The sequence below is a fragment of the Andrena cerasifolii genome, chromosome 2, assembly GCF_050908995.1.
Source record: "Andrena cerasifolii isolate SP2316 chromosome 2, iyAndCera1_principal, whole genome shotgun sequence".
Lineage (NCBI taxonomy): Eukaryota > Metazoa > Arthropoda > Insecta > Hymenoptera > Andrenidae > Andrena > Andrena cerasifolii.
In genome coordinates this window covers 2,330,064-2,350,032 of record NC_135119.1, presented here as the reverse complement: position 1 = coordinate 2,350,032, position 19,969 = coordinate 2,330,064, and the positions used below count along the sequence as shown (strand labels likewise).

The 19,969-nt window shown below is 37.0% G+C and overlaps 3 protein-coding genes across 5 annotated transcripts in view; 2 read left to right on the top strand and 1 right to left on the bottom strand.

Moving 5' to 3' along the window:
- Nucleotides 1-19,969, bottom strand: part of LOC143378523 (uncharacterized) — a 497,243-nt gene that overhangs the window by 262,616 nt on the left and 214,658 nt on the right. The gene's annotated exons all lie outside the window — the stretch shown is intronic.
- The window catches only part of LOC143378514 (acyl-CoA Delta-9 desaturase-like), a 271,792-nt gene that overhangs the window by 212,424 nt on the left and 39,399 nt on the right, over nt 1-19,969 (top strand). The gene's annotated exons all lie outside the window — the stretch shown is intronic.
- Nucleotides 1-19,969, top strand: part of LOC143378499 (uncharacterized) — a 50,602-nt gene that overhangs the window by 25,081 nt on the left and 5,552 nt on the right. Inside the window, exons 2-5 of the mRNA XM_076830297.1 lie at nt 7,849-8,089; nt 10,087-10,478; nt 14,815-15,084; nt 15,429-15,818. Coding sequence (XP_076686412.1) covers nt 7,870-8,089; nt 10,087-10,478; nt 14,815-15,084; nt 15,429-15,818 — 1,272 coding nt within the window. The 5' untranslated portion in view covers nt 7,849-7,869. The remainder of the gene's footprint in view (nt 1-7,848; nt 8,090-10,086; nt 10,479-14,814; nt 15,085-15,428; nt 15,819-19,969) is intronic.

Here is a 19,969-nt window from a genome sequence, read left to right as displayed (position 1 = left end):
AACTAAAACTAAGTCGGTTTCTTAAAATTAGACTTTTGCGACTTAAAAAACCAATGAATTTTTTTTGCAGAAATCGATGTCTGTTTTAGACGCTGCCATTTTTTTTTTACTTTTAAGTATTTCTCATTTAATCTAGTTTAGACAATAGCCACACTCATACAGATTACACAATAATTTAAATATTCTATTTCAGACAGCTACAACGGCTGATTTTATGCTAACCATGCGCATATGATTTTTGTATAGCGCTCTATTTGAAGCACTATAACTCTGAGTATAACCACTATTTTTGCATACAACATTTTTTTCATATTATCTAAAGATTGACAAATAAGGCCGCAAAACTGGAAGTAAATATATTTAATGGTTTTGTTTCAAAACATTCCTAAAGTTCGCATCATTTTTCGTCTGTCAAGGTAGGGAGACTCCGTAACCCACTTACTGGGACGAGCCATTTCCTTAGATAATGTAAAACCATTGTCACTCATATCCATGGTGCGCTTGTTGCCGGAGAAACAGACACTCGTGAGTGAGAGCGAGCGAACAGGGCTCATAAGCAGAGGCCTATCACTAAACACTCATTCACTACACTCTTTCAAGATCAGGCAGTACACGTTTATATTGTACTATTAATACAAAGTGTAAATACCTACACGTAGTATGTTCGACCGCTCGGGACGAACTGTAAGGAACGCGCGAACAGTGGTGAATGAACCTTTATCAATAAATAATTCGTGACACTAATGATCTATGTTTGATACTTCAAATACTTGTACAGCCACTGTTGGTTATCTCGTGAAAATCCAATAGAACTTGCAGCTTGCACATCAACAGTGTATGATATAATAATTAGTCATTTATACTTATTAATCAACTACGCACTTATATTGATTGCAGAGGACAGCATTTTGAGCATTTCTTACATTAAAAGTCATTTAAAGAATGTTAAATTTTACCCATTACGATTAAAAAAGTCAAGGTGTCTTTCATATCTAGATAAAAAAGAAAAATAGCAGAAAACTAATTATTATACTCTGTGGCCCCTTGACACCGTACATTTAGTTTGAACCATTTCTTCATTTAGCAAAGAGTGTATAAGTCCTTTAGGTGGCACACTTAGGTGAATCACCGTGTTTAGCCTCATACATTTCAATGTTATTTATTTTGCTTTTTTCAATTAGTATTTATCTTGTCAGTTTGTAAATTGTTATGTTTCAATAAAGATTATGAAAATAATATTTGGGTAGTATATTCAGGGGTAATTGTATAGAAGAGGGCACACCACGCCGATTTTGACGACCTTGAAATATGTTGTCGGGGGCATGATTCTGAACAACTTTTTTCTATACATGTTACCGCCGCTCGACCTTCGTTTCCGAGATACGGTAAAGTTTGGGATAGAGAAGTTAGAAATAGGTTAGACTCTCTTTCTAGCAAAAAAATTATATTCTACAACCAGAGTTATCCGGCAGCGCCCGATATTAGGATGACTGCAGTTTTACAACATAATTTTTTTGTTAGGAAGAGGGTGCTTTCGAGAGCACCTTTTAGCTGGGTAGAGGCTTCCATCAACATCCTCACGGCGGTCCTTCCCACCCCTGTAAATCTAGCCCCAAACCTATACCGATACCTCGGAAACGACCAACACAAGTGTAGCTGATTCCGAATAAATACCAAAATATTTTTATGAATATCTCGAAAACTAAAACCGAGTGGTGGTAACGTGTATAACAAAAAGCTGTTCAGAATGATGACGTTGACAACATATTTCAAGGTCAACAAAATCGGTGAGGTGTGCCCTCGTCTATATAATTCCCTTAAAATTATATCTAATTTCATTTTAATGAGTAAGTTCTATTGGATCATAAAATATCAGTTTTCCGGTTGTAGACAGCGATAGGTATTACAAAATAATGAGCGTCAATGAAATGTCGTTACAAACTTCTGACTTAAATTATCTGTGTTAACCTTCAAGGTCACACTATACCTAAATTACTCACGCTACAGGCACATAAGGGTTAACGTAACTCAGAGCGTCCTTTTGCCTATATCTCTGGATGTACTGCCCCGGTTTTTAATGTTTTTTTTCTTTTGATCGATTCGTAAGACAATGAGGAAAAATAATATATATAGGTGATTTAGTTGTAAATCATTTGGTACTCGAGATATTTTGAAAATAAAGAGATCAAGTTAGTGAAAGTTTTGAATTTTTTTTAAAAAGTTTCTTTCAGAAAAGTTACGGGGGTTTAATTATACAGCAAGCGAAAGGTTTCGTCGAGTCATAATTTAAGGAAAAAGTGTGTTATTATGATTGGTTAAAAAAAATATAATTATTTGGCGAGGTGAAGTTGAGTAGTCTTTTACTTCTACTAAACAACTATTCTCTGTGGAAAGTCGTCTTTTTCGTTGAAAATAAGGTCACAAACTGCTACTGGCATTGAGTATACAGTATCAGAAGTAATTTGATTGATGACTTTAAAAATCTAAAATGGTGGATCAAAAATAGCGGTCACAGAAATCTGAAATCTCGGAAAAATTGCATGTACATATTTAATGAAATTCGGATACAAAAATGTCAAATAATACGATGAAATAGTTGAAATAATAATTTATTCCACGAATGTAGTGTAAATTGACAAATTGTATACAATTATCTATTTATATCTACGTTTTCGTTTTTCAAATTTTTGGTAACTCAAAAATTCTGTACGTATAATACATTGTCGAAGAAAAAGAGATATTCACTACGAAATAAATCGATTTTCACTGTTAATGGATTTACTAACGTTACAGTTACCTACACTGGGTGAACGTAACCCACGGATTACAATTGCAATGATATTAGATACTCGGCTGCTTTAGGCATACTAGCGATCCTGGGGGGTGGGTATGGGTAGAAGAAGTTCAAACTTTTTCCCCCAAAGCCCTAACTCCCCACATCTTACCGTTCAGAAATGCCAGGAGTTTTCTTCACGAACTGGGTTACGCTAACACAGTCTGATCTTTGAGGGTTAATAAAGCATAAGTCTAGTGAGCTTCCAAAATTGTTAGTGCTATTATTAAACTGATGAAAATTCTGGTAATTGGAAAAATTAGTAGGGTAGTAGGTACCTGCATACTTTATGAGACTTGGTTGGTAGTACTTTCGCGCAGGTAATGTCAGAAAAGATTCTGTGCCATGTAACTCCAGGTAAGTTGTAATCATTGAGAAGAAGCTTGACATTGGTGTACGTAGGCAGTATGTGGTTAAGAGAATAACAATGGTGACTATATGAGACGGAGGTAGTATGTAGACTACGTCTGTTATATAAGATAAAGATCCAATCATTATTTTAACGAAGACGTGTTCTACATTGCTATATTTAATGTTTATTTTTTAAATTACACGTTGTGGTACATATAGAATCGTATTCTGCGGGGTTGCTAACTAAACAAATTAGTATAACTTTTTTTGCAATATACTTTGTTAAAAGAAACTGGGTAAATGCACGAAAAAGTTGTCATTTTTGAGGTCGCTGATTTCGAATCCGACATAGGATTTGTAAAAATAATTTGTTTAAAGAATTAACTGTTTAAAAAACAAAATATTGTTTTGTTTGCAAATTTTTTCATTTTTCAAAGAAAGAGATTTCAGTCTCTTACAATTTCTGTACGCGGTTACTTGCTTAGAATTTATTGTAACTATTAAAGTAATATAAGTATTTTGTACATTTTTTCTTGCTGAATTCGAGTAGTTGGATTTTTGCTAGGACCTACCGTTCTTTTTACATATTGGCTTGAATATGACCAAAATAAGCTTTTTTGGCATGTTTAACCTCACTTTCCTCAAAATCCTTACGTGCTACGCCATTTTATGGACAAATTCGTTTTCAGCAAGCAAAAATTCGTCGGCAACGATATATTTCATTAAGATTATATAAAAATCGCATTTTTTGTCCGACGGTGTAATAGATTCGTGTAAAACTAAAAAAGCATATGATTTCATTAAACAAAATACAATTGCATTTTGTAAGTACTGTCTTAAATCTCCCCCAAAAGCATTCTATAAACTAGTGTTTCTCAAAGTAGCCGCTACCGCCGCCTTTGGAGCATTTCAATTATCTAGGATGGGGGGGGGGTAGGAATTAAGGGGGCGGCCTGGAGGCGGCATGGCGACGTTAGGCAATAGGGGGCGGGAATGCAAGCGATTAAAATTTTAATAACACGTGGTTGCACATGATTATCTATCAAAGTTCATTAACGGTGTAAAACCATAAACGCATTTTTTATACCAATTCCCAGGTAGCACACAGATGTCTTAAAGACTTCTACGTAAAGTCCTACTTTAGGTTGTCTTAAAAACGTCTTAAATCCAGAAAGTCTGAAAGACGTCTTAAAGACGGCTTATAGACGACGTGTGCTATCTGGGTACGTGTTTAAGGCAGCTAATAAAGTCTTAATGACATCTGAAAGACGTCTTAAAGATGTCGAAAGTTGTGTCTAGAACGTGCGGAATGTTGCGTCGCAGCGATGGGATCCTAAACTTTAGGAGATAATCATGTGAAAAGATTAAAATACGACACCCTGTACCTATATGGCAGGGGGCGGTTGAAATAATATGATATAACTAAGGGGGCGGTGGCCTGAAAAAGGTTGAGTAACACTGATATAAACCATTCTACATGTTCTGTTACTACCCCAGATAGCACACGACGTTTATAAGCCGTCTTTAAGACGTCTTTCAGACTTTCAAGACGTCTGAAGACGTCTTTCAGATTTTCAAGACGTCTGAAGACGTCTTTCAGACTTTCAAGACGTCTGAAGACGTCTTTCAGACTTTCAAGACGTCTGAAGACTTCTTTCAGACTTTCAACACGTCTGAAGACGTCTTAAAGGCGGCTTATAGACGTCTTAAAGGCGACTTATAGACGACGTGTGCTATCTGGGTACCATGTTCTACTGTCAACTGCGAAAGAGATGTGGACTGAATACATTATGTGACTCACGCCCTTACAGTGTGATAGTTACTAGAAACAATGTAAATATTGATGAGCCACTTTACTGTGCCACCTTATACATACCTATATACGTTTGGAATCAATTATTCTATAAAAAATCTTGCATGTGAAACTAGCATGGAATCAAGGGCGGTATGTCTATACCGCGTGAAAATGAATCTCGGAGAGGCCTGCACTCACACAGTGAAACAGCTAGAAAAAGCGGCATTCCCATCTATCAGTTATCACACGGTGTTCTGCGCCGCGGACTCCTACGCCAGGCGCATGTGGCCGTTCTGGCAGTATTCGAGTCGTTTCAATTTCTGATTTCTGCTCTAACAAAATTTCTCCGACCTTTACGCTTCTAATAATGCTAATGCGAAAATTATACTAGTGCTAATATAATATTATGAACAATATTCATAAACTCCAAATAAATAGTCTTACAGAATGCCTTTTTCAGTACCTTCGATATTTTACATCGAATGTCCAACTTTTTATTCCATATATTTATTTATTTATTAATCATAAACGGGTTAGAACCCATTATATAGCAAGGATGCATAACATTCTGCGTGTTGGATAAAAATAAATCTACATATATGCATACTATATCAAATTATACTTAACAATGGAGAGAAAAATGAAAAAATAGAGGTGAAGAATGAGAATGAGAATGAGAATGAGAATGAGAATGAGAATGAGAATGAGAATGAGAATGAGAATGAGAATGAGAATGAGAATGAGAATGAGAATGAGAATGAGAATGAGAATGAGAATGAGAATGAGAATGAGAATGAGAATGAGAATGAGAATGAGAATGAGAATGAGAATGAGAATGAGAATGAGAATGAGAATGAGAATGAGAATGAGAATGAGAATGAGAATGAGAATGAGAATGAGAATGAGAATGAGAATGAGAATGAGAATGAGAATGAGAATGAGAATGAGAATGAGAATGAGAATGAGAATGAGAATGAGAATGAGAATGAGAATGAGAATGAGAATGAGAATGAGAATGAGAATGAGAATGAGAATGAGAATGAGAATGAGAATGAGAATGAGAATGAGAATGAGAATGAGAATGAGAATGAGAATGAGAATGAGAATGAGAATGAGAATGAGAATGAAAATGAGAACGAAAATGAAAATAGAAATACATAGAAAATAGAATAAAAGTGAAAAGTGAGGGGTGGAATATTTAGTTTTGTCGCGTTAACGGATTACCAGCTATTTTGATCGTTCGCTCTTAGCATTCTGTGCAATTTACTCTTTAATATGTCCACAGATTCATGAAAGAAATTAACTGCATCAGCATACATATAAGTTTGCTTGTTGTAGTAGCCGGTTAATCGGATCAGATGATCCATATTCGTTTTGTACACGATATAATAGAATAAGGGTTTTTATTCTAAATATAGAATAGTGATTCCAACTCCAATGATTAATTTAATTATATGAAACACGAGTTCTTCTATTTATACAAGAGTTAATGAAGTCAGTATGTAACGATAATTTGAACGCCGATATGCCTCAGAGTAATATGTACTTGAGTTACACAGGATTAAAATTAACAAAGAAAATCCATGAAGTGTCTGGCGTCGATATCGGTACCTATAACTTTGCGTATTCGTGACGTAATCAAAAATAAAGGGAAGGTATTTTTTTGAGCCGCGACAACTTAAGTTTAAAGGGTGAAACTACCATTCAAAATATCATTCCTGTAATGCTATCTTGGAAACCATTAGAGATAGAAAAAGTTTCTCTCAACAAATGTTGTATGGTTTCCAATGAAATATAACATGGTGTACACAGTAATGGAGAAAATTAGTAAGAAAAAATGAAACTCACTTTTCTTTCTTCCCTTTCAACAGTTTTGTACATAGGAAATAATACGCTGTTTTTATTCCAAAACTCACAGTTGCATTTATATTTGGAACTATTAATGGATACATATTGGAAATTACTCATAAATAAAACTGCCTAAGTGCAGCCACTTCCTCCAGGCTGATATACATTATAAATATGTAACGTATGTTGTCACAGGTTTTGCATACCTTATTTATCAAAAGCTATTTGTTTATTGTGCAAAATATTTTATTGAATTTTCCTGTATAATTTTTATAATCTGAGTATGGAATACTCATATTAAATGTAATATGAGTATTCCATACTCAGATTATAAAAATTATACAGGAAAATTCAAATGTGTCAAAACAATGTTTCAAGTATACATATTTTTTGCACCAGGTACACTTGATTATCGCTATATCACCACAAAAGTTGCTATTTTCTTTGTTTTCAACCGAATAGCAATACGCCATCGGATTTTCAAATATGTCTGTTTTGTTCTCCATATACCCACGTCGATATACGAGTATGTACTAAAACTTTGAAATTTTGGAAAGGGAAGTTGGTTATGTATAAGTGATTAAAACATTAATATATTATCTCTCATATGTGGATTGGTTTTAGAATTCAAAAGAACGGTTTGTTTCAAAAACTTCTAACGACATATGAATTGTTGTATTTTTTATTAATATCTTTCATTGCTGTATGCACCATGCTAGTTTTCGTTAAAAGCCATTCTATGTACATATATACGTTTATTGAAAAAGCTTCTGTCTATCTTTAATACTTTCTTAATTAATATCGCGTGTGTGTGTGGGGATAATTTGGAGGGTAGTTTTACCCCTCAAACCCGCCAACAGCAGACACCTGCAAAGTTTCATCGAAATCGGTGTCAGACACTTCGCGGATAATTCCTTGTGAGTTTTAAGCTGCGATAAACAGCAGAAGCTAGAATTACGTTTCTAAAAAATAATTCGTGGTTTACTGCTTAAAAAATGAATTTATCTTCTTTTTGTTAAAGAACACTTGAAGCATTATAATAATGGGCGAGAAGACGTTCAACCTTACGTGGAACAATCACCTGGCGAACTTGTCTGGGTTGTTTGAAGGGCTGTACAAAAGTGGTTCATTGACTGACACAACCTTAGCTTGTCAAGGTGGTATGCTGCGGGCACACAGGTTGGTCTTAGCAGCATGTAGCCCTTACTTCGAAAGGGTTTTTAAGGAACACTACGGTGAACAGCCAATTCTTATCTTAAAAGGTAAGTTAATAGATTCGAATCATTTGATTCTATAGTACAGCCCAATTTTGTAATGCATTGCATAGTACGATTTAATATTCTCGGATACTATGTACATACAAAATTAGCGAGTCAACGTTTAATAGTTTCCAAACGCAGGGTAGTGTAAAAAGTTGAAATTCGCGATATCTTAAAAAATTCCCTTTTCTTCTTCTTCACCTGAAAGAAATCTGTGGTTTGGCTTATTGTTAGTTACAGTAAGGAGCATAACTGAACCAATAACCACTAGTTTTGTATAAATCTTTATTTATTGCTAAGAATGTAGAAGAATATTAAAAAAATGAACATTATAGTAAGTTTTATTACAGTTAGAAGTAACATCAGAAATTTTTTCAATAATTAATCTCTCCTGGTTTAGCACACAAACAAAATGGATTGACTCGGTTTTGCACCACGTCCCATATTTGGCAATATTTAATATATTATTTATTTTTAATATTTCGTCCACAACCCTTTTGCTTGCAAAACTGCGCTAATTCGCTTCGGCATACTTTCCATTAATTTTTTGCAATAATCCGGAGATATTTTTTCCCACTGTTCTTGAATTCTATCGTACAAATCTGTGATTGAAGTTGGTTGGGAGTCATATGAATCCCGAAGTCGTCTTTTTAGTAAACCCCATAGATTCTCTATGGGGTTGAGGTCGGGGCTTTGTGCAGGCCAATCCAGAACAGAATTTTTTTTGTACCGAGCCAATTTTTCACACTTTTAGCAGTGCGCTTAGGGTCTCGGTCATGCATGAAAATTACATTTTCATCTTCAAAAGGCATATTTTCAACAGCATCTATGAGATGATCTTGTAAAATATCCTTGTACATGTACTGATTCATGATGCCATTAATTCGGTACAGTGATCCAACGCCAAATGCTGTTAGGCAACCCCAAAACATTAGGGGTCCGCCTCCATGTTTTACCGTTTGCTTTACATGTCGTGGTTTGAGCGTTTCATTTTTACGAATCCAGCACCATGACATGCCATCTGAACAAATTCTATTAATTTTGGTCTCGTCTGACCAAATAACCCGTTCCCATTCAGTAATTGTCCAGTTTTGATATTTTTTAGCAAATTGCAAACGAAGTTTTATATTTTTCTTCAATAACATCGGCTTCTTTTTTTTCTTAATGCTTATAAACTCAGCTCCTTTGAGGGTTCTTTGTGCTGTCCACTTGCTTACTTGTACATCCGTATCTTCTTTTAATAATTTTGCGGCCATGGTTGCACTTGAAGCTTCACCAGATGTGGCAAACCGTATAATTCTTTGTTCATCCTGCGGTGATAATTTTTCTGGTCTTCCTCCAACATTTAATAACATACTTTTACAGTATTTTTTTTCTTATTCTCTACACTGTCGACTGACTAACACTACAATTTTTCGCCGTCTGACGTGTTGATAAGCCGTCATTCAAAACAGAAATTACTTTTTTTAAACAATTTGAAGCAATTTTCTTCATATTCGCTGTAATTCACTTGCGTACTTTTCCGTTCGACTGACTGCTAGAAATTGAGTGCTGAGACGTAAACTAATATTTTGTAAACATATCAAACTGCTAGATGTAAACATATTGCTGAAACATTCCACATAAACGTTCCTTTTACGGACCGCTGCAAAACCGAGTCAATCCATTTTGTTTGTCAGTGCTAAACGAGGAGACATTAATTGTTGAAAAAATTTCTGCTGTTACTTTTAACTGTAATAAAACTTACTGTAATGTTCATTTTTTAATATTCTTCTACATTCTTAGCAATAAATAAAGATTTATACAAAATTAGTGGTTATTGGTTCAGTTATGCTCCTTACTGTATTTCAATCGCGCTATATTGTATCTTCAGTATCAACAGTACTGTAATGTATAAGAAAATTAATTTGAAATGCGTTTCCTTAATATTAGTTTAGATACGTATACGACACGGAGTTCCTACCGCATATTCGTTACTGATAACAAATTTGGAACATTAGGTGTCGCAGTTGAAGAGATGGAGTGTCTCTTAGACTTCATGTATCGAGGTTCCATTGATGTCGCTGAGGAACATTTACCCTCCCTGATAAAAACAGCGACGGATCTGGAAATCCGTGGCCTTTCCGGTGATCAAAGGAACCAGGAGAACAATCGTAGTCCATACACGAGAGTCGAGGCGCGGATGCAACGGTGTCACATAGAAACAAGGGTTCACACAACCGAGTACACGAAGGAACCATCCGTGATTCCTTTTCTGCCGAAACAGTCTTCCGTAGAATCGTTGGAGGATCACATCAAGGTGGAAGAAATCGAGGTGGAGGATGATCCGATGGTAATCGATGGACACGAGGATTCATTCGACGAACCACTCCGATCTTCGGAAACTCAAATCGTAAGTTTCGCTGCTAAATACAGTGCTGTCTTCGAAAGAACCCGCGTCTTCTGTCTGCAAAAGCAGCCGTACTTATTGCCGCTACTTCTTTTGTAGTTGCCGCGGCGAGTGAGAGACTGAGAGCTGGCAGAGACCTATTCCGTATTTTTTCGGTAGACGACGCCGCAGCGGCAGTGGCGACCGTATTTATGTCTTGTCGCTGTTGCGTGCCCTCTCACTCGTTTTCAGTCCCTCTCACTCGCCACGGCAACGAGCAAAGCAAGCCGCATAGACCAGTAGTAGCGAACCTTTTTATCTGCGCGTGCCAAAAATTCGTAAATAATATTTATCGAATTGCTGACTTGTCGGGTAGGTTTTAATAGATGAAAAAATTAATAGACAACTAATAGATGTTTAAAAATTAGCATAGAATTTCATGAGAATGAATTCGTAACTTGACATACTCATTGTCGTGGAGCTGGCCAAAAATGTTTCGGTATATCTGTCCATGTAATAATTATAGTTTAGATTAATATACAGATATTAGTGATAGCACCATCATTGACGTGCCCGCAAAATTTTCGTACGTGCCACCTCTGGCATGCATGCCATAGGCTCGCCATGCCTGGAATAGACCACCCGCCCTGAAAAGAGTTCGCGGCCGGTGTTGAGGTGCGGGTACTTTTCACATAGTCACATAGAATTAACAACTTCGAACACAGGTGACGAATAACGGATAAGGTTTTTATTCGTCACGAACGAATTCGAATTCATTCCACTATTTAGCATAGGATGGCGAATAACTTTTATTCTGGGAGTTACATGTTTATTCGTTATTTGCATTGTTTGTTATCAGCAGCTTATTACTCATACAACGCCGTGTTTAGGATTTATTTTTTGCAAAAATAATTATCAATCAATAGGTAACGAACAACTGTCAACAGTAATTGACATCATGATGCAAATAATGGTTGAATAATTATTCAATTAAATGACGATGAATAATCCCAGTAATGTAATAATAACAAATAATTATTATCCAGGTCGAAGATTCGACTAAGAAAATTCGTTTGAATTTTATAGTTGAATAATTATCTTAGATAACTATTTATTCGAAGCAATTCGAATAATTTCTAACTCTAACTATGCAACGCGATACTATACAGTTACGTACATAACTCGTTGCAAGTCAATACTCAATAATCAGTGAGAATGCTGCAGAAATTCTCGATGATGTTCTAATGGTAAGATATTGATAATATAATTTTTCGAAATTGATGCAAGTTGTTTTAGATGTCATTTAACTGGAAGACCATATTCTGATAATATTAATCGATAAGGTTTCTATGAGCCACGCCGGTTAAAACTTATTACTATATACATTGAATTATGTTGGCGAAAGGTAAATTATCTAACAATAAGTATGAATAGAGTACAAGATTGACTGCTCTGTAGGAAATAATTATGTATAAGTGTCGAAATGTTTTTTAGAAATGTTGCATGACAATGATAAATAAAATCTATGTCATAGGTTTTAAATAGATTATCTGTTTGGTGGAAAGTGGATAACCATATCCCTTAGTCATAGGGTGAGGTTTTTATACTGTGTATGAATTTAAACTTTCAAATGGAAAGTGTTATTTTGAATAAGTTGTTTTGGATGGAATTGCTACGAAGCCCGTATTGAATACTGTACCTAAAAGCTAATATGTAGAATCCTAGCAGGGCGCTGGCCATTCAATAGTTGTATACACTGCGTTCCATATAAGAGTGTACCAACGCCCCCACCGATTTGCGGACGATCTGCGCAGCTGCCGCGGATCTGACACGCGATTGGTCGCAGCACTTTCGCGATTGGTCGCAGCACTTTCCCTGCCGGTTGACTACCAATCAGTGTATCCCTGCGCGAAATGAGTATGCTCTAATGTGGAACGCAGTGCAGTGACAGCCAGAACGAATAGAAAGATGTAAATTTTTAGTTGTCGTGAGGTGTCCTTGACCTTAAAAAATTTATTTTCAACGTGGAGTTCAACTTTCTTCGCCAATTCATTGATCTAACATGACACACTTGTATTTTTTTGTAATGCTTTGTTAGATAACGCGTAATCGAAGTTGAGATATAAAAAACAAAATTCATATTGCTTGTACTAAAATTTCGTCTGGATTCTTAATTGTACTTTGCAGATGCATAAGGCAGAATATGGAATAATGTATGAAAGTATAGCAAAATTTACTTGAACATTTGTTAACGTAAAAACAAGTTGAGACAGTTTTACATCAAAATTAAAAACGTATTTATCTTGGCTGCCACTATACAACTGCAGGCAAAGCATTTGTACTTGAATAAGTAATTCAGTACGACCTTGCGATCATTCGCAAAAACTTTTATGTCTTAAACGATGCACTCGTTTTTATTATTACATTATCACCAATAATTTTCGCGATATCTTTATTGATTATTCAGGTATTGACTTGTAACAGAGTATGTATGCGTTTCACCCTGTATGTGCCAACCCGTATTGTCTTCATTCACGCATAAAACTTATGTAAATACAGGGTATCCCATTTGAAGTGGACCACGTAATTATCCCCTAAACTATTGATTATTGAAAACAGTATTTCAAATAAAACTTACTTTCTTTCGAGGGGGACATCTTGTGATGTTCACAAATCTTATCTAGGTAGACATGCCTTCGAGATTTCAAGGTGACCTTCGTTTTTTAAAAATGGAATTATATGTTTTTATTCAGATAGGGTAAAGTCATTCAAGGTCATTTACTACCGTTCAATACTTACCTTCGCTGAGCGTCCCCAAGACTTAAACATGACTCGAAGTCACACTAATGTTTACAAACAGAGGTAGTCGGGTACGGAGAGGAAGCAGGATACTCTTCCCACCAATATCTCCGGATTTGACGCACTTAGACTTTTTCTTCTGGGGTTTCATAAAAGATCAAATTTTTTGCGTAGAACCTACTACCCCTGATAACATGAATAATCGTATTAGGGAAGCGTGCCAATAAATTACTTCAACAGGGTTGGAGAGGATGCAGCTATCTTTTAAGGATAAAGTAAATCAATCCATGACGTCCAAGGTAATCATTTTGAATAGACAAGGTAAGGAACAATTTCTGGACGTTCAAAGAAAGTAAGTGTTGAAGAAACAATAAGTAACTTTGAATGGCCTTGGAAAATCGACATATTAAAGATCGATGCATTCATCACGGAACGGGCTATACACCCATCTGAATAAAAACATATAGTTCCATTTAAAAAAAAAACAAAGGTCACCTTGAAATCTCGAAGGCACGTCCACCTAGATAAGATTTGTGACCATCACAAAATGTCCCCCTCGAAAGAAAGTAAGTTTTACTTGAAACATTGTTTTCAATAACCAATAGTTTAGGAGATAATTACGTGGTTTACTTCAAATGGGTTCCTGAGCTCTTCTAGGCATCTTTAATAATGATATAAATTAGACTGTTTCTCATTAGTGTTTACTTTTAATTTTAATTTTATACCTGATGTGTCAAAGCTTCAAAAGTATTATTTAATTTCTTTTGAAATGCATTTTCTTTACACTGCAATTTTGTATTGTTATGTTTGTTGATCATCAAGGATTTGCATTGTGAATTAGAGTATACTATATCTGAACATGAAAAAGGAGCTACTCTCCGACTTAATCAGGACGCTTTTTTTATTCGTTTTATCCTTCGTTTCCAACGTCATCTAATAATTAACCAAGACTAATAATAAGGAAAAAAAGCACGAACTCGTTTCACTTTCTTTGATCACTGCAAGTACTGGTACCCCTCGAAAAGTTCCAGGTCTGATGCATAAAATTGTAAAGTCTCGTTAAATTGCGGGAAGTTACTGTGATATATTCGTGTCACACTAATGAAGTTTCAATAGGAAGTTCAATTTCTTCGTAATTTAAATTATGCCCCTTCCTTCCATAGAATTTATATACACACGTTCTCATATTTAATAATTCAATTTATGTGATAAATAACTTTAAATGATGTTCGATTCACTATTTACACGTTTAGGTATTTATTTGTCTTTTTCGAATTACCTATTACCGAAACTAGACACAGTGCATATCTGCGTCTTTTGAACCTGTGTCGCGTAAAGAGTGGATTGTATATTTACAACTTATGATATTAAACAATATATTAATTTTATGTATCCGGATTAAATATCAGCAATCAAAGCTGTAAGAATGATGTGTTTACGGTTTTATAATTACGAAAATATTTTTTGGAATCGTGTTAAAAATTAAATTATGTGACTCTACTGTAGGTGCAATGTGACGAACTGGTTTTTAATATTTGAAAACTTTTTTGCTATTGTTTAGAGACGTATGCCACCACCAATGTATAGACGGGAAACAAGATTTAAAGGCCAGAAAAGAGTCTCCGTAGGACGTACTACAAGGAACAGCGACCCCCCCGAATTCAGGTCGAAGGAACGCGTTATTTTAAAGCAAGATTCAACGAGGGATGAAAGTTATGAAAATTTGTCGAACATGGTTAAATCTGAGCCGAGTTTTAACACCAGGTCGACAGATCCAACGGTACCGGACATACAGATGAACGACGACTTACAAGAACGAGATGAAAGTCTGGTATGAAGAGATGATCGCAATTTCAATTGGTTTTTGTAATCGAAATCATTGGTGCTCTAATGTTCATTCATTCGTTCATTCATTGCAACACAGACATGCTATTCTGACAACAAATTAAAATATTTAAATTACTAATTATGCTTTGTAAACATTTCTGCGTCAGTCTGTCTTTCATTTAATTCTTCATACAGTTTCTCCTTTATTTAGTCTCTTATTCTCCAATTATCTGTTTACGTAATATCATATCGTTAAAAGCAGCATTAATTGTTTCGACCGTTCTTGTAAGATCACAGCAGTCATCGTTGTAACTTGTTGTTTACATTACATGTTCATCCTATTCGCAGGATTCTTCGAAGAGTACAGAAGATATTTCAAGATTAACGATTAAGAAAAAGAGCGACATCCCTTCAAAGAGGGCAGGGCTGAACGACGGAAAAGAAACCAGAATGATACTGCCTAAATCCGACAGGGCACAGTATAAACCTTTTTCCTGCGACCTTTGCACTCTGGCCTTCACACGAGCCTCTCATTTAGCTAGACACAGAAGAGTTCACACAGGCGAAAGACCGTTTGCTTGCAGCATTTGTCCACGGATGTTTGCTAGGCAGGACAAACTAAAACAGCACCTGGACTCGCACATGCAATGGCCAAAGAGGAAGACTAGTTTGTCGAATTCTAGCTGCCAGTTGGCAACGTCTACACCTGCTAAAGGAAAAAGAGGCAGACCGCGGAAGGTTAGATACTTTTTGTGTACCCTTATCTACTTTCAAATGAGTAAGTTCTGAGAAAACATTGTATATCACGTAACAAATAAGTCCTTCGTATATTATGCAAATCCTGTTGCCAATTTACTCACTAATGAAGAGTAAAAGTCTATATTTTTATATTTTTTCATGAAATATTCACGAGTATATTATCAATGAATTTACAAGGCTTCCCATTCCCTCGCGAAAAAGCATCCACACACGGTCTCTTTTGAACTACTTTTAGTTGTATATATCTTTGAATATTTCTTTACTTGGCAAATTAATCGCATATTATGTATAATTCAATATAATTTGGATGAAGTGCGGGACCTGCTTTCGCAAAGAAAAACAGTAATCCACAGGTATTGCGCCTACGAAGATGTAACGAGACACATACAAATTAAGATTTCAAAAAACAAAACAAAATACTACATTTTCTCTATGTGAGATGTGCTCAAGAAAGCAAAATGGGGGCAGGTGCCCTAAGCTTCGGAGCTTACACTTATTTACTTTGGACACCTCTGGTTAAGAGTCTCTCTCTGTGATTCATATCTGGCTTACTCTCGGTATATCTCATTAACCCGCCTTGTTAAACGGTTCAGTGAAGAATCCAGTTACTTAGAGACGTGAAATAATGACTGTCCACTAGGCCGTCCCGAAAAAATGAAAATGATTGTAGCGTTAGGCTTTAGTGCGGGAAAGTTGTGTCTGGGGATCAATAGCAACTCTGCGAAATGTCAGCCCTGTGAGTTAATATCTTCTGTTGCGGCAAGAACCTTGAAATTAGGAAATTTCACTCACAGGGCTGAAATTTTGCAGAGTTGTTATTGATCCCAAGACACAACTTTCCCGCACTAAGACCTCACGCTACAATCATTTTCTTTTTTTTTTTGGGACAGCCTAATATCCACCCTGTCTATAGAAGAAAATACTGTACATGAATAGGGTGTTCGGCGACAGCTGGGAGTAAAATTTACAGGGTGATTCTATGACAAAATAAGTCGAAACTCTAAAATAACAAAACTGTGGTCAAGAATTCGCTGTTTAGTTATAAATGTTGAGCAACTGGAGCCAAAAGAGCTTGAAGCAAGGCAATCCACAGAAGTTATGACAAATTTTGGAACACTCGGCGCCGGAATGCAATGCAGCGACACTCTAAAAAATCGATGGTGAATCGCTGTATTACATTTAACCTGCCTACGTACGTAGTGAAACCCAGAGAGGCATATCAAAATCCATACTATGGACTTTTTCGTGGACATAGCGAATGCTTCGTACAGTAGGTGCACATACCTGTTCACATTAAATAATGTACATGGATTGTTCAGGATAACCAATAACCATCCATAAAACAACATCACAGCACGCGTTTACACACACAACCGGAATAGAAACTAAAAGAATATCAAACTAAACTAATCACAGCCTAAGAAACTCTACTAAACTAAATTACAAGATCTAATATACTTTAATAACTAAATAAACACTTTAAGTAGCGCAAGATTTGAAGGCTACATCTTCAAGTCGGCCAGACCTTCCCCAGTGTTCGCTATTGCCGAAAAAACGTTGCTTAACTCATTCGAGCAAACATTCGGGGACACTGAGGCAATACTTTTGATACACTTCAGAAAATATAAACGTCAAAACTGTGCGCAGAGTGCATATCTCTCGGTGTGAATACAGGGCGATGCGGACGTGATGAAGAGCGCTGAAAGAAATACAGTATCTCATGACAACGCTAAACGTCTACACGTTTATGAACCATGAACGATTTTTTATCTAGTAAAATTTTGCAGTTCACCGCAGTTTCGTTATTCTTGATTGTCGACTTGTTTTGTAAAATCGGCCTGTAAATTTGCTTTTAGGTGATACCGAACACTATATCCACAGGGTCATCCGTTGAAACTGCAACCTACGCGCGCGCGAACAGGTAAAATGGCAACAGCGCCTCACGGACGCATTTCACTACAACCATGCACGGACCCGGCGTTTGGAGGGCCGCCAGCGACCGCTGGACAGCAGTGATGCCCGAACTTCGAAAATTTTAGGATGGTCTCTTTCAAATTAACGTCGCAAAGAGCTATTTGAAATTACCCGGGTTGACGAATCTGGGGCCTTCTTCGTATAACTTTTGAACTATAAAATATATTGGAATGGAATTTGCGCCGCAAAATGAGGAAAAATTATTCCCTCCTAATGATGGATAATTTAAAATATTTTACGCTTACTTAATTTTTCTTTTATTAATTTTTTAACCATAATTGTTGTGAAAAGCTTTTGCAAACCGTTTATTTGATACTGTATTTAATGCTCTTTTTAAAATTCATGGTGGTAATAAACAATAGGCTAGTTGTTTATCAGTACTTTCATAAATTGAGAAATTAAATTTTTATTCAAATATGTGTTAGTTCTGCAAACCTCAGAATCTATTGTTCTGGTTTTCTTTTTTATAATTTTATCCTTAATGCAGTGCATGCATAGATCGGACGTAACGGGTAACTAATAGGACGCGTCTTTGATTGTAGCGGTGTTTTAATTTTTTTCTACAATTTTTGTGTCTGAATGTTTTAACCCTTTAGCTACTCAACGTCACGCCTATACCGGCTTCCGTTAATGTCATTTTTTGGAACGATGCACCATTTTTCTGACTTTTACACGCAGGTGGCGAAAAATCTCTCCGTACAGGGGTATAGCGCCGCGGTCAACCCTGTCGTAGCTAAATTTTTTTATTAAACACGGGTACGAAACCAGTCGACATTGTTTTCAAACCTCATTACAGTGATCTGGGGTGCGAGTAGTAACCGATCATCAAGGCGGAGCGTGCGGCTCGCTTACCTGGGCCGGGAAATCCCACACAGCTTTTTGCGACGTTAATTTGAAAGAGACTAATCTAAAATTTTCGAAGCTCGGGCATCACTGCTGTCCAGCGGTCGCTGGCAGCCCTCCGAACGCCGGGCCGGTGAATGGTTGTAGTGGAATGCGTCCGTGAGGCGGTGTTGCCATTTCCTCTGTTCGCGCGCACGTAGGTTGGAGTTTTAACGGATGAAGATTTAGATTTTAGCTAGTCTAAGGGCTCTCTAAGGTCGTGTACGCGTACACTCAGGGTTCTCTCACTTTCGCCCGCGTTGTCAGGGATACCGCGCGACACTAAAGGCCGCGTCCAGATCTGAACCGAACGGCGAACCGAACGCCACTTGAGACTCCCTAATGCCGCATTCCTACATGTGGAACGTATATTTCTAGCGATTTTCGCTAGTTTAGACAGAGTCTCGTGGCTCGCGACAGCTAAAGATTGAAGGACAGAGAGTGTTTAGAGTAGTGCAGATCAAAGATTTGCCTGCTATATGACACTGAGGAAGGGACCTCGGGACCCTCGACCAAAGGAAACTCAGGCTCGCCGAGATGTTCGGGCTGTTCCCAGCCGATGTCGGTAAAGTCCCGAACCATCAATGAAATGGCTCACCCACATAGGGTAAACAACTGTAGTGGTGCTTCCCTGTCCCTCGCACCACCATGACTTGTTGTCGTCCTTTCCATTGGGGGTGTCAAGTAGTTTGAAGAAGCAAGACAAGTTGGTGATAAACAAAGAGTGTCTCACAGACCTTCCCAAGCGTACCTACCCCTACGGTTCGAAATGTCTACGGGACTCTCAGAATAGTTTCACCGTTCGCACGAGCACCATGTCCGCGGATCAAGCAGGCGCTGTGTATATCTGCATGTATTACATTTATAAAAAAAAATAGACAGCAACAGACCTTTGGTCTGCACTATTCTAAACACTCTCTATCCTTCAATCTTTAGCTGTCGCGAGCCACGAGACTCTGTCTAAACTAGCGAAAATCGCTAGAAATATACGTTCCATATGTAGGAATGCGGCATTAGGGAGTCTCAAGTTGCGTTCGGTTTGCCGTTCGGTTCAGATCTGAACGCGGCCAAAGAGGTGACCAAGACCGACCAGCGTCTCCGTCGTCGAGCTCGTGCTAGCGAGCGTGTATTAGTGACACACGGTGACACGCGCCGTCATAGCTAAAGATTTGAAGGGGAAGCAGGCGCGTGAAGGGCCCCTACCTTGGAGAGCCCAGGATTAATTGTTTTGCACGTACGTCTTCTTGTACCTCGAACAGTGTACAACCAGACGC